This window comes from Cololabis saira, chromosome 19 (assembly GCF_033807715.1).
Source record: "Cololabis saira isolate AMF1-May2022 chromosome 19, fColSai1.1, whole genome shotgun sequence".
Classification (NCBI taxonomy): domain Eukaryota; kingdom Metazoa; phylum Chordata; class Actinopteri; order Beloniformes; family Belonidae; genus Cololabis; species Cololabis saira.
The window spans coordinates 12,619,697-12,635,190 of record NC_084605.1 but is presented as its reverse complement, the minus strand read 5'-3'; the positions used below and the strand labels follow the sequence as shown (position 1 = coordinate 12,635,190).

The 15,494-nt window shown below is 39.4% G+C and overlaps 1 protein-coding gene across 1 annotated transcript; it reads right to left on the bottom strand.

The window, feature by feature from the left end:
* Nucleotides 1–1,714: 1,714 nt before the first annotated feature.
* On the bottom strand, nt 1,715–14,237 carry tbc1d24 (TBC1 domain family, member 24). The gene is made up of 7 exons (XM_061708570.1): nt 14,005–14,237; nt 8,007–9,104; nt 7,233–7,391; nt 6,027–6,090; nt 5,431–5,526; nt 3,686–3,932; nt 1,715–2,829 (listed from the first exon to the last, which is right to left on the bottom strand). The coding sequence occupies exons 2-7, from the start codon at nt 8,984–8,986 to the stop codon at nt 2,675–2,677; spliced, it is 1,701 nt and encodes a 566-aa protein (XP_061564554.1). The 5' UTR covers nt 8,987–9,104; nt 14,005–14,237; the 3' UTR covers nt 1,715–2,674.
* Between the last annotated feature and the right edge of the window lie 1,257 nt (nt 14,238–15,494).

Below are 15,494 nucleotides of genomic sequence, written 5' to 3'. Positions count from 1 at the left end.
TCCCCCAGTATCACTGTAAAGCCCCATCACTCGTGATGCAGTGTGTCTCCACATGCATCACAGGCCTCTTTCCTCTCAGACATGTGGCCAACAATTCTCTGGCTGCAGAGAGGGAAACACTATGAAATAAGAAGATATTTGTAAAGTGATGCACTGATAAGCAAACGGTTGAACTCTGAGATATTAATTTTGTTCTCTCCTTCCCCTGTTTAATGACAGAAAACCATTGATTCCAGACTCAGACATGTCGCCATATCTGCTAGGACTGGGTCGTGACATGAGAGATACACACTCAGAGTAGCCTGTAACCAGTTCATTTAACATGCAGTAAATGCATTTGTAACATTTGTAACCATGCATTGTTACAACCTGATTGCTTGGGGTGAATTTATTTGTGACTGAGCAGCAGTGGTTTGTAAAATAAGGATATGAATATTTCCACAGCTGCTGTTCAAGAGACATTTTAAGGAAGAAAAAGGGGGAACTATGAGAAATTCTCACAAGATCATGTCTAAGACTACTATTGACCATTGAAGACATACCTTTTTCTACATCTTTCAGTGCTTTTTTTGTACTGACGATTAAATCAAATATTCATAAAGCTGATCAAAGGAGAAAACAAAAATTACAACAATATTTTTATGGGACTTTCTCAGTCTGTCCCTTAATCTCAGCCTACTGCCCTGTGTTAAGTGAGGGGCGGGGGGTTGGTCAAGGAAATACCCACCTCAGTGTTGAGTTAAACACTTAAGCATCTTATTCCTCGAGGCAGTAAAGCAAGGTTTTCAGGAGATGCGCCAGACCAACACCCAAAGGAGGAGCTAAATATAGAAGTGCATGTGTGATTAGCAGAGTGTGAATCCTGAATGAACAGATCCGTCTCGGTAAGACATAGTCAGTCGATGCTTCTTACTGTAAAGAGGGAATTGCACTCCTGCTTTTCTGTTTGAGAAAACATCTCTCCCAAAGTGTTAGGATGAGATTTACCGGTATCCACTGCAAATTAATGAACTGTACATCAACTGGCATGTAAAGATTTCATGCTCTTGTGTTTAATAATGAGGACACAGTAGCTGTGTCTGTCAGTCAATAAGTCTGAACAGTCAGACAATGCAGACAAATGGTTATGAATTCACTAACGTCACTATTTAAGCTGAGGGCTTTTACAGGTACACTTGTAAGAATATCTGACTCATTTTGACAAGATATTTTCCAGTCATGCAGTTCATCGTCAGCTTCCACAGATATCCAAACAAAAATAAAGAATGCACCGGAAGAATCATGTCTGAGTAATTCATTTAATTTTAGTACTTACAGTTCAGACAACATACACGCACTTAAACGCAATGCTGTCATCTCATTTATCGAGTGGTTCGTGTTGCATTTATACTGTATGCACTTTTAATATTTCAAGAAATGTTTCCTGCTGAGTTGTATTGAAGGTGTAGAGAAGGGCTAGAAAATGATTGATTTATAGATTTAACAATACTGTTATTTGTATAATTCTGTAAACCAAAATGTTTACTTCGGACTTTCAACCTCTTGTGACTATTTAAGCAACAGAAGCTTTGGATTACGGAGTTATAGTTCAAACTCAGGTGACTTTCAAAGGCATCTGACACACTTCTGTGACAATGTGCAGCCCTGTCTTTATGAACACTGATGTGAAAGATGTGAGTGCTGGGGCTGGGAAGTAAGAGACAAAACAACAGAGTCACCCTGCTGAAAGCTAATGCTGTAATTTCACATATATCTTCGTTACATTTGCAGTTATTCAGTTCACTGGAGCACGTACATACAGATACAAGTGACGTGTGCAATCCCAACAACACTCTGCTAACAGGAATTATTCTCTTTACACCGAGCGGACGGTAGCGGCAGGAAAATTGGAGACATAAGAAGAAAGAGAAAAACAAAAAAATAAAGCTTAATGGACTGCATTTCTCTGTTTTGCTTAAAGCAAAGACAGATTTAGCTTTGACTTCAGAATGTTTGTATTAATATACATATACCATACAAAAAAAGTGCCACAGACTTTTAACACAAGGTGCAAAATGGCAAAATTCACTACAGATATTTCATCAACATTTACTCCATTTTTTTGAAATATCAGATCTCCAACTTAACTGGAAGCGTAGCACATCCAATAGTGGAGAAAAAGGTGACACAACCACAAACATCTGGCCGACCTGGTACACCTTGACAACATTAACTCACGTTCAACGTTCAACATCACACGGAGACTTCACTTGACCAATGTTGGAAACTTCCATCTATCGAAGTGATCTGATCATATTTCTGTAGGACTGCATAGCCAGCTTTAGAATAAATTTGGCAGACTGAGATAAACCACAGAAGGAATATGAACACTGTAAATCCTGAACATCGCCATTACCACAGTAAACAGAGTTAGTAAGCCATAATATCTGTAAATACAAAAATAAACAAGGAGAAAAATTCTTGTCATATGAAATTTAGATCTACTACATTAATAAATAAAAATAGTAAATGGAAAATGAATTTGATGGACGGATATTGTTCTGTTTAAGTGCTTCTGAAATTTTTTTAGACTTCATGGACCATGTGTTACTTAATGCTGGAATATGTTTGAATGTTCCAGTGCTGGAGGCTTCACAAGTCCAGACTCATGTGTGCATTGCTTTAGTGGACAGCATTATGAGGCCATGGCATCCTGGAAGCCCCACACTTCCAACAGCCCAACCTGGAAGCTCTCTGCACACAGCGGCGGGTTGTCGAAGGTGGTGCACCTGCCAGTGCGCCCGTGGTTCAGCTCAGAGTCGATGTACAGAGCATTGCCGTCACCTCCCCCTGATCAGATGGAAGGATACAGCATTTGTATGGATATCCGTTAAAACAATGACAAGCTGTTACATCAGCATGCAGTGCAGACTCACTAAATCTCACATTTTAACATTCTCATTATCACTTGTCAACAAAGTTATGCGAGAAGCTCAAACGCATCCAAGTAAACCAAGCTATGAATTAGGGCTGGGCGATATATCGAGATTTTAATATATATCGATATATTTTCAAACACGATATGGTACGAGACAATATCGTTTATATCGATTTAAAAAAAAAAAAAAAATTTACATTTTTTTTTAATGATTTTGATATAGCTTATTTTGTGACAAATTGACTTCAATGTTTTATTTGAGATTTGCACAAATGTTTTGTTATTTGCACAACTGTCAACCTCAGTGGAAAAGTCTGCCTGTTACTGTCTACATTGTATTAATTGCACAGTGTATTTTAATTTAATTGTTATGCAGGAAAGGGATATTTGTTTTATTTTATTCAAGAAGCATTTTTATTCTATATATGCAGGCAGTTTATTTTTATTTCATTTGTTTTATACATTTTGATATTGTGCAGACCTCTGTTAATAAAAGGAACCTGTGTGACATTTGGCACGAGGCTTTGTATTAAAACTGACTGTTTTTTTAAGGGTTTGCCTCAGAAAAAAATGAAGCTAACAGAGATGCTATGCTATAATGCTTTGGGGGAAACCCCAATTATGGCACAGAAAAAATATCGAGATATATATCGAGTATCGCCATTTAGCTAGAAAATATCGAGATATGACTTTTGGTCCATATCGCCCAGCCCTAAAAGTTATGAATGCAAAATTTACAGCAGCAGCGTACGATGAGAATTCACTCACCCACTATGATGGAGTCAAAGTTTCCTGCCATGAACATGGAAGTATTCTTGGAGTTAAGATTGAAATGGCGAGCAGAGAGAAAAGGGGACAGCTCTCCAGCAGGTTTCTCCGGCTGCTGTAAACTGTTTTCTGCCTTTTGTCCATCGCAGGATGCCCCGTTGTCCTCCTGAGCCTCGGTCTTGATGGAGGAAGCCAGCTCAGGGTGGCGGATCACCACCCACTCATAGCGCTCTATCTCTGGCTTCAGCTACAAACAAACAGGAGAATCATTTTAAAAGGAATAAATTACCCACCAGGCTACAATGTGTGGCATACTGGAATAGTGATTTCATATGTGATTCTATGATAAACGTTTAGTGGGAGTAATTTACTTATGTGTGTTATTATTTGTATTATTTTTTCAAGGGATAAAACATTAACCTGAATATCTATATATTTTGGATATTGGAAAGGTTTGTAAAAAAAAAAAGCTCCTCTTTAAGAGGATGAGTGAAATACCTTTTTTTTTAGAAGCTTCAGATGGAAAAAAAAGTGTGTGCTTGTGTTGAACCATGGACAGTTTTTCTTTCGATAAAAGTTGCAAAAACAAAGATGTACGTGGTTTTTGACGGTTCATTTTGAGGGTGCATTAATGCAATAAACTGAATAATAGAGCAACTATAGTCATGGGAAACTTATTGGCTGTTTTCTTTAAAACTGTGACAGTATTTTCAATTAACAGAAAAGTAAAAGAAAAACCATTTGCAAGATGGCAGATGTTACTTTTTACTTGACAAAAATATCCCAACATCCAGCAGAACATTCTTTATATACATCACAGGGACAGAAAAGGGACATTCTCACTGTGCAAGTCAGTTTCAGAAGATTTTCTCTTCTGAATTTGTTTAGAAAGAATCCCCCAGCTGATTTTAACTTTACCCCAAAAATTAAAGACAACTGAACAGCTATGATCAGGTGTGAGCTATTCAGGAACACAACCCTGAACATTATCACATAGTTTAAGGTAGCAACATGAACAAATAATTCCAAACATGTTAAATCTGAGTTGTTTGTTCTATGAAAGATAAATCTGCTGTACAACAAAGAAAATGCAAAGGTGGCCAGATGTTTTGGACTGAACCGTCTGCTTTTAATTCCCCCTTTTCCGTTTCCAACAATCTACAACTGATCTGCCCGTCGTCACTGCTCCTGAGGTGAGTCAGGCGTGGTGTCAGGTGTGGGCCCGGTCAGAGCCGGCTGGATCAGGTAACAGGAGTTTCCGATCTGGCTGTGCTGAACTATATGTGTTTGAGGTGATTGCTTTCTTTGGTCTCTAAGCTCAGAGAGCCCACAGCTGTGCATAAGCACAGCTACTCGGTTAAATAATTCATTCAGAAGGCATTTGAGAGCAAGCTTCTTTTCCATTTCTGCCTGGATGTTATACAAATAAAGCTGTTTTTTTTTTTCACCAACACCAAGGGGCTCTGGATATGTGGTTGTTTTTTCAGAGGAAGAACTGGTGGATTGTGACCTACTAAACAGTCGTCTCCAAATGAAAGCATCACTTGCCATCTGGAGCCAGTGCACAATTAAATCAAGGACAAGTGAAACATAGCGGATGGCACCCCCTGGTGGACACATTGTGTTACTGCTCAAAGTGAAACATTTTTCGCTGAAATGGTCAATAAAAATGATCTGAGATCACTAAAATGAACAGAGAGAAATAGATTCCTTACAAGAGAGACACACACAAAAATTGCACTCACCCTGAAGACAAAACACTCCCCCGTACCAAAGAAGCTCAACTTGTTGCCTCCTCGTTTTCGTTCCTCCCAGTCTGAGGACAGGAACGCTCCACATACCTGGATGACATACAGGAACAAGCTTTTTAGAAAAACTATCTCAAAATTTAATTACTTGAACTGATTTAAGCTAAGAAAAAAACAAACAAATCAAAAAAAAAAGGATAAATTAAGGCCAACTGAGGAATACCATTACAAGCCCAATGCTCAAGGAAGAACTGCAGTGCTGTAATCCAATCACACGACTAGTCACATGACATTTGACACAAATTCAGAGGCAAGGACAAAAATAAAAACAAGTCTACTTCGAATTACAGATAGCCACTTTGAACATATTTCTTATTTAAAAAAAACAAACCCTGAATGATTAGAGCACATCAGTACAGGGGGAGGCTGGTTTCACTGGCTGTCGGCATTTTGTATGAATCTAGTTTTGCTTTTAACAAAAATATCTGTGGTATGCCAACCTCACATTCCCTCAAATTAAATTTCATGTTGGAGGGAAAATTGTCTGGGGAAATCCAAAAAGAGAGTTTGCCATGTGGAATTGTGTTGCTTACGTCACCATCCGTGGTCCGGATGAGGAGCAGAGTCGGTTCGTAGCCTTCACAATGCGAGTAAAATCTAGAGGCAAATGTTAAAGTTCCATTACACCTTTCTAAATACAAATTTGTTACTATTGCTTTGTCAAATGTTTTTTTACTTCAGTCAAAAAAAAAAGAAGATGTATTCTATTTTACATAAACCTTTTCCCTCAGACTTGCCAAAATTCACATTCTAAGCTTAAAAGGAACCCTGGCTATTAAGACATGTAGGTCTTAAAAGATAAATGTTGGTATCAATTATAACAATGTGATATAAAAACCTTTTTGATGTCTTCGTTTTTATAAAATTTGAAAATATAATTTAACTCGTAGGTCGCCATTGTTGTTTACATTCTGGGTAGTGACGTCAGACGGTGGCTCCTGCTGGCCCCCGTACACTGTTTTGACACCCAGAAACAGATGAAAACACAGCTAAACAGGTGACGGCGCATCTGGCGTCATTAAATTAAATAAAGATGTTCTTGCCTATTTGACGCGAAGTCTGCGCCTCCCGTTTCGTCAAACGGCGTGGACGGCGTAGCCGTGGCTCTAGAGCCCGCAGCGCTCCGCCATCCGCCAGACCAGAGGCGGAGGGGACTGACCCGGGACTTTGACGAAACGGGAGGCGCAGACTTCGCGTCAAATAGGCAAGAACATCTTTATTTAATTTAATGACGCCAGATCTGGCTGGGGTTTTTATTGTAGCATCGGCTATCTGCTAGTTGAAACGTGTGGTCTGTTAGTCTATCTGAGTTTTATGGTGTTTTTATAGTTCATGCTTTATGGTGCAGTACTTTTTTTTTGTTTTTTTTACTTTTTTGTAGGTGCGCCGTCACCTTAATGTTTAGCTGTGTTTTGATCTGTGTTTCTGGTGCGCCGTCACCTGTTTAGCTGTGTTTTCATCTGTTTCTGGGTGTCATACGGTGTACGGGGGCCAGCAGGAGCCACTGTCTGACGTCACTACCCAGAATGTAAACTACAATGGCGACCTACGAGTTAAATTATATTTTCAAATTTTATAAAAACGAAGACATCAACAAGGTTTTTTATATCACATTGTTATAATTGATACCAACATTTATCTTTTAAGACCTACATGTCTTAATAGCCAGGGTTCCTTTTAAAAAATACATTTTACATTGCAAGCCGAAGTCAGAAACGGGAGAGTATCGGCAAGAGTACCTGTTCAGGCTGCAACCATGAGTGGAGGTGGTAAACACGAGCTGTGGTTGACACAAGGCAAAGCGCTCAGGAATCCATGACCAGATGTCATGCATCTCCTTGGCACTAACAATCTCTGAGGAGAACGTGTCGGGGTCGAGTGCCAGTTGCACGTTCCGCCTGGAAATCCCAGAAAAAAGGAAGCAGAAGGAAAACGGGAGAAGTTCTGAAGAAGTTCAAGGAGGTCACACATCACACAGTGAGTAGGCAACATACAGAACTTGTGTTCAGGTAGTCTGATGACACCGACCAATCATTTGATGCACGGTTGTAACATACAGTGACATAATCTACAACTGTAACAAACTATCTATTCAGAGTAAATGGAAAGGGAAATGGATTTGAATATACAGCATGGAGAACAGAACCCACCTATAACTGTAAAACAACCAGTGCAGAAAACAGGAGTGGAGAGCAGATGAGACAGAAGATGGTGAACGGAAAATCGTGGTGCAAACCAAACAGAGAAGGAAATAAGAACAAACTGTGAGACAATGATGCAAAAGCAACCCAAACCATTAACACGAGCAAGCATGAACAAAAAGCGTTAAAAATAAATAAATAAAAATGCATTTAAAAAGTCTAAACTAGTCTTTCACTTGTATACTTGATTGAAAGTATAGCATTTTTGTATGCCAAAAAAAATGTAGAATAGTTTGGTTTTTTTTAAAGGGAAAAAAAAAAAGATACTCATAGTATTAATTCCCATAGTAGAAATCAAGTTATTGCATTTACCGCTTCTGTTTGACAGTGATGCCTTTCTGCTGCAGGGATTTCTCATTTGTGAGCTGCAGCAAAGTGATCTCCTTACGGCTGAACAAACGGATGGAGAAGGACTTCTCAAGCAGCTTGTCAGGTGTGACGGTGGATGCAATGTTCTTGACAAAAGCCTGGATATCTGCCCTTATTTTGCCTGAATCTTGTTGCTGCAGGTTCCCCTGACTTCCTGCTTTATGCTTGCGATAGAACTTGAGTAACGCTATAGCCACACGGTAGAGGACCTTGTAGCCTTCTACTAGGTAAACATCTAGGACCCTGACCACATGGCTAAAGGGGAGGTCACCAAACACCCAGCGCTGCCAGTCGGCATAGACCTCCAGCACATCCTGAGCTGTGGCGACAATCAGTTTGTGGGCTGCGGTGCAATATTTGTTGGCCAGGTCACCAAATGTCATGCAGCTGGACTCGAAGGCCAGGAAAGTTTGATCCAGCAGTCTCTTGCCTGGCTCATTGCAGGCCAGCATGCGGCTGACGTGCTCAAAACACTGAGCTTCATCCATGCTAAAGTGAAGGAGCAGCGATGTTACAGCCGGAAGGGCTGGGCAGTGGGAGATATCTGGAAACTGTCCAGCCAAGCAGTTGATAATCCGGTGGGCTGAAGCCACGGCCTCCGCCTTCAGGCAGTATCGTGGCACGGGACTCCCGTCCACAAACTCCGGCAGCGGGATGTGAGAAGAGGGCTTCTTTGCGGCTGCATCTCCTATAATGTCACGATATACCTCTGCATCTGGGGTGACAGTACGGCAGGGGATGGTCTTAATGAGCTGCTGGAAGACCTGTGCTCGTAGCTTGTGATTCTTGTCCCAGAAACCTTGGCGCGCCATCTGTTTGAACTCTTTCGGGTCTTTAGTGTCTACCTTTGTGGGCCCGCTGCTTTTGGCCAAGTCGCCCATCTGGGTCCAGTCCACAAAGCTGCCATAGTCCTCTTCAGCCATGGTCCCGGAAGCTTGCTGGACTGCTGAGAGAGGGGGATATGCTTCAAGGTGTTACTATCCTTCTGTCCTCCACACAACAGATAGTAGGCAGGTCGTCTTTACCTTCCCATGATGGTTACTAGAAAACACAGAGAAACAAGATTAGATTAATGACTAAATAATTGCATAATCAGTCACTGGCAGCAGCACAACTGCACAATCAAACTACAGTTCAACCTATTATGAATGGTTCATTCGTGGAGCATTAAATTAAGAAAGATCGAGTTGTTCAAAAATCTTCTGGATGACATCAGTCCTTGAGGAACAGTACCAGCAGTGTGTAGTTTGTTACCAACATTCCCCCGACTACGTATCAATTACCTGAAGACATGAGAGGCTTTAGAGGTTATTGAAGGTATGCACTGTAAAAACAAAGTCAATTTAATTCCTTGAATTGATGTTCTGTTAAAAGATCGTTAGGAGGAAAGAGTACAGCTTTACATAATGCACTTTACTCTTCTGCAAGGTGAAACAAGTCACATAATCCACCACCTGAATACCTTCTTAGTCAGGGCTGTGCAATCAAGATAAGTTTAATTGTGATTTTAATTTTGGCTCTCAATTATTACAAAAACTCTGTCTACAGGAAAAAAAGCACAACCTATGTTCTGTCTTGTGTTGTGCACACATCAGACCGAGACTCCACTTGTCCACACGCGAGTGATTCCCACCTTCTTGTGTGCAACATACAGATTTTATTCAAGTTATATTAATGCGTCTGTCCAAAGAGATTTAAGGGTTTATTTGAGCAGCTCCACCAGCAAACGTGTTAGCATAAATCTTTTTTTTCCTGGTCTCTAGACTTTTATTTAGTTAAAAAAAAATGAAGTTCAGCCTTTTTCCCCCCCAGAGTTCAATAAATGCAACAAGCCTCATAAATAAGGGAATAGACATTTTAAATAGTTGTGATCATGGTTCGTTTTTCCCATGATTGAGGAGTCCTACTTTTAGTGACAAACGGTTGCAAAACTGTTTGAGATGACCCAGGATGTAAATATATTTCTTGGACAAATGTAACTATCCACTAGCATTCATGGTGTCAAGGGAAATAAAACCATTTTCACAATATCTTTCAACGAGTCACACGACGATGCATGTCCAAAGATCACTTCCAGCATGCTTCAAATGACCATTATAAAAATCATCTGATCAGTTCACACTGCTTTCATACGGTCACATGAAGGTGGACCATTATTACCATGTGTTAAACGTAAAGTCATCTGTCCTACTCTAATGATGTTTTTACCAAAATGTCACCATTTTAGCTTTGAGACCAACTATAACTGAACAAATGGGGGAAAAAAAACGAAATTGGTCAAATCATTCATCTTGTGAATATAAATACCTTTAGAAATCTACATTTACATGCTCCATTTATCATGTCATAGTTACAGTGGTTGCACAACATTTGTGCTCAGACTACAAATTCTGCCTCAAATCATGCATTTACATTGACATTTAAGTGACGGTCTACATGTGCAAAGTCTAAACATTTTAGATAACAAATCTAAATTTAATTTGCATTTTTACAGTGTATTTTATCACCCTACCTCTCCATCCACCTGTAAGTCAGCTGTATGTAATGTATAACTGGATAGAGAGATATTGAGGTCACTGGCCTGGTTGGTAAAGCCATTAACTTAAAAAAGAAGGAAAAAAGTCCGAAGGTGTGTAGGGTTTTAGTTGTGCTGTCAAGTTCTTAAAATATAAGTTGCTGTAAATCTATTAGGAAATAGGCTTTTTTTAAACTAAATGCTTTAAAGTATTTCTAACATATCCACATGTACACATCTATGGCTTGAAATTTCCAGGCCTGTAAGCCTTTGAAAGTCTGACACCATTATACAATCTTATATATCTCATAGCAACTGTCAAGCACGGTGGTGGAGGCATGATAATTTGGGCATGTTTTGCTGCTCAGGTGTTAAATAATTACGTGGTATAATATATCTTGCATTGTTTTTTTCTGTAGTTCATGAATAGTGCAATGCAAGTAAATTTAGTGAGAAAATTGTACTAGAAACCTTAAAAGGGCAAAGGGATTTAATTGTGTCCCCAAGGGTACTTCATGGGCACGCTTCAAGAGCAATGGGCACTAGGTCCGTTGTTATGGTCTATTCAATGCCAAAACATTCAGAGGGAGAATTTGTCTTGCATTTGTTGTGATATTTATTCCGGATGGGTATTGGGGCTGCCCTTTGAGACAGAGTGAGAAGGTCAGTCATCTGGGAGGGGCTCAGAGTAGAGAGAGGTGGACACCTCACCTGCCTGGGAAGGTGTTTCAGGCATATTCAACCAGTGGTAGGCCCTGAGGCAGACTCAAGACATGCTGGAGACTTAACATTTCTCCCCTGGTTTGGTATTCCAACAGAGAAGCTGAAGGAGGTGGCTGGGGAGATGGAGGTCTGGGCTCATCTACTCAGGCTGCCGCCCCACAACCCAAGCTGGAGGGATGGAGGGATGAGACCCCCCCCGCCCCTTCACTTATGGGTTGAAAAAAATCCTACAATTAAAAGTATGTGTATGTTCTCTACGTGACTGTTAAAGCAGGGGCTGCTCGCCAAATGCACAAGAGCTAAAAGTAGACATTACAGAAAGAAGAGAGCAAAATGTGTACATTCCTTTAGTTTTACACTGCTTACAAACCCTTTCTAGTGACCCCTGAAAATAAATGTATGTTGCTTTAAACAACCACACCATGGCCTCTTGAACGTAATATACTATGATGTAGGGCTGGGCGATATATCGAGATTTTAATATATATCGATATATTTTCAAACGCGATATGGTATGAGACAATATCGTTTATATCGATTTAAAAAAATTTTTAACATTACATTACATTTTTTTTATGATTTTGATATAGCTTATTTTGTGACAAATGGACTTGAATGTTTTATTTGAGATTTGCACAAATGTTTTGTTATTTGCACAACTGTCAACCTCAGTGGAAAAGTCTGCCTGTTACTGTCTACATTGTATTAATTGCACAGTGTATTTTAATTTAATTGTTATGCAGGAAAGGGATATTTGTTTTATTTTATTCAAGAAGCATTTTTATTCTATATATGCAGGAAGTTTATTTTTATTTCATTTGTTTTATACATTTTGATATTGTGCAGACCTCTGTTAATAAAGGAACCTGTGTGACATTTGGCACGCGGCTTTGTATTAAAACTGATGCTATGCTATAATGCTTTGGGGGAAATTATGGCACAGAAAAAATATCGAGATATATATCGAGTATCGCCATTTAGCTAGAAAATATCGAGATATGACTTTTGGTCCATATCGCCCAGCCCTACTATGATGCAAACATCTATATTATAGATGCCTGCATGATTTAGTCACAACCTTTATCCTTTTAAGTCAGAATAACACAAAAAGAGTTCATACTAAATAAGCTGAAAGGTTATTCTTAAAAGTGTTTTACACATGCTTCCTTCAATTAATTATTCAATTAAGTAGCAAATATTAAGGTTTTCTAGGAAAGAAATTACGTACACTCCTAAGTAAAAAAAAAAAGTTTTGCTTTAACAACGTTTTTAGCTCTTGAGTTTTCCCTCTTTCTTTTGTCAGTCCTGCAGTTGAGAGTATTTACCATAACATGACTGAATATGACACTTGTCACCTTGGCCATATCACTATTTACATTTAACCGGGCAGTGGCAGCTGTATGATGTATTTTGCATACAAGTGCATGCATGCATCTGGACCACTAAACAATTATTTTCACACATCTGATGCTGCGTGTTCCTTACTCGGAAATCCCAGTAGCAATGTAAGCGTTAGCACTTGAGGCTGCAAACAAAACGGGAAAGACGAGGCTGCTGCTTGAACGCGTACGACCGCATACAGGCAGTACTTGAGTTGAGGGGGGATGAGGGGGGATGGCATCCCCCCTGAAATAAAAACGGTCCAAATCATCCCCCCTGTAAAACTGCCATCCCCCCTTTCCATCTCTTATGTCATTTCATCAATGAATGTGGTTTTACTGCTATTTCAACATTTAGAGTCATCACCAGAAAAATTACTTATTTGACAATTTTCACCTGTTTCAAGTAAATTTTCACTTGAAATAAGTAGGAAAATCTGCCAGTGGGACAAGATTTATCTTCTCATTACAAGCAAAACAATCTTGTTCCACTGGCAGATTTTTCCACTTATTTCAAGTGAAAATCCACTTGAAACAGGTGAAAATTGTTTTTTCCAGGGATGAGTCTTGTTTTAAGTGTAATGAGATTTTTTTTTTTACTAAAATGAGACATTTTAACTAGTAATAGGACAAATATTCTTGTTAAGATTTTGAGTTTTTGCAGTGATCCATTTTACTTATCCTGTGAAGGACAGAGTCATATTGATAAGTTCAGAAAACTGTTTTTATTTTTGTGTTTTGATGTATTTTATGTAAGCCCAGTGGATATTTAAAGCTTACAGAAGGCTGCATTTAACTGCTGCTATGTCATTCCTGCAGTATTTCTGCAGGTGTTTTGGTCACTGCTATTATTTGTAATATATTATATTATTTGTAATCTGCACAAATTATCTGTCCCCATATGATAAAATCCACCATCCCCCCTGTTTTTTTTTTTTTTACAACTCGAGTACTGCATACAGGTACACTATTAAATGCTATCTGCAAATACACTGCATTTGCAAAGCCACCGAAATGTGCCTTGTTTTTTTAATCGTAAAAAAAAAACGTCATTTAAGCAGCTGAGGTTTGAGGAAGCGGGTGGACAAGAGCCAATGCAGATCTGATCAAATCTGATGCAGTTTCCATTCACACCGGTTAGCACAGCTAGCGTCGGCTAGCCGCAGCTGCTGCTCCTGTCAGCGCGTTTACTCAGCTAAACGCAAAACACAACACACACAGCCGACAACAATACGTGCAAACACTGAGGAATACGAAGAAAAAAAACACCCCCGTCGTAAATTCACCCAAAGCTGCCGTTCACGTTAGATATAATGGCACATACCTGAAATTACTGCAGTCCACAGGCAGCCTGTCGTCTTGGAGTTAGGTGATCACCGCAGCGCTCAGCTTGATTTTACAGAAAAGCACTTCATTTACACAAAGCAGATGGTTGTAATAAGAGTAAACTGTAATGCACAGGACCCAAGGCTGCTATGCAAACGATATAGCTCAGTTCAAATAAGCGGAAAGTGTCCCCAGCAGGCTGTCTGTCTGTGAGATGTCTTAAGACGTGAAGCACAATTCACGTTAAGTGGATTTGCGCATGCGTAGTTCTTCCACTCCAAGTCAACGTCCGCGCGTTCAGGTGGGTTGTTAAATACACCCTGCTGCCATCTATATGATGTAAATTACTCAAAAGAGGAAAAATGTTTTTCTTCCATTATAGTGCCAGGATTTTAACATTAAAACACAATAAGTTATTGATATACAGTATATTAAATGTTCACACAGTTTAGAGCCTACAAATATATAGTCACTTCTTTAAAATATCACAGTACAACAGTAATATTATAATAGTTTAACATAACTGTGAGTCTTCATTGTAGTCGCCATGCAGAGATTGCATGCCAGAGCCCGTTATCTGACTTTCCGTGTTTATGTGCAGACTTAGTATGTTAAATGAGTGATGGCTTTGGGACAGGGCAGGAAGTACCCTTGGAAGGGCAACAAACCCTGCTTTTGTCTAGTAGTCAAAGCAGTCACCAGAACATAGCCGCCAAACACATGACAGTTGTTACTGGTAATTGAATTGTGGAATCATGATTGCCTTCCACTCAGGGTAAAATGTTGTTTGGTCCCTCCTTGTCTCTATGAAATACAGCTGATGTTTTTCATGTCCTCATTTTGAAAGACCCTCTTTGTTCTTCAGTAGTGACGAAAGAGTGCAACATCAGTAAATGCCTTCAGCTGCTACTGTCACATATATTATGTATGTATATTATTATGGACTCTTATAGTCCATTTATTCCTCTATTGTCAAATGCGCTGTGTGCACAACATATTTCCTCCCTGGCCAAAATGTAGTCGCACAAAACGGAAGTCAACGTATGCTCAACACCACATCAGAATTCCACCCTCTGACCCAGGATGTTCTGTATATTCTCAGTTCTGTTTTAATTGGTGTTTGCAAGCTCCGGAAAGCTGTTCTAATCTGGAGGAACACTGTGTCATAATAATGATTTCATATTTCTTGGATGCACAATCTAAAACCTTTGGCTCAAACTGAGAGATGCTTTCTCGCACAGACTGTGTCAGCTCATACATGAGTTTGTTATATTTGAGTGTTCATGCCCACTACCCACCTAAAAAAAACAAAATAACTATTTAAGGTAATTGCATCACATTAAAAAGGCCCTAAGTGATTCATATTCTTTAGCTTGGAACAAGTTATTTAACCCTAAACCTCTTCTGTTTTTGTAAAAGACCTCATTCTGTCCCAAAAGGGAATCAAACAATTAAGAAGATTTGAAATCTACCTAAACTAGTTTAAGA

Coding starts and splice junctions, on each gene's coding strand:
- tbc1d24 (XM_061708570.1), bottom strand. CDS start 8,986: ATGGCTGAAGAGGACTATGGCAGCTTTGTGGACTGGACCCAGATGGGC. Junction 7,392..8,006: donor ATCACTGTCAAACAGAAGCG/GTAAATGCAATA, acceptor TGGGATTTCCAG/GCGGAACGTGCAACTGGCAC. Junction 5,527..6,026: donor TCCGGACCACGGATGGTGAC/GTAAGCAACACA, acceptor TATGTCATCCAG/GTATGTGGAGCGTTCCTGTC.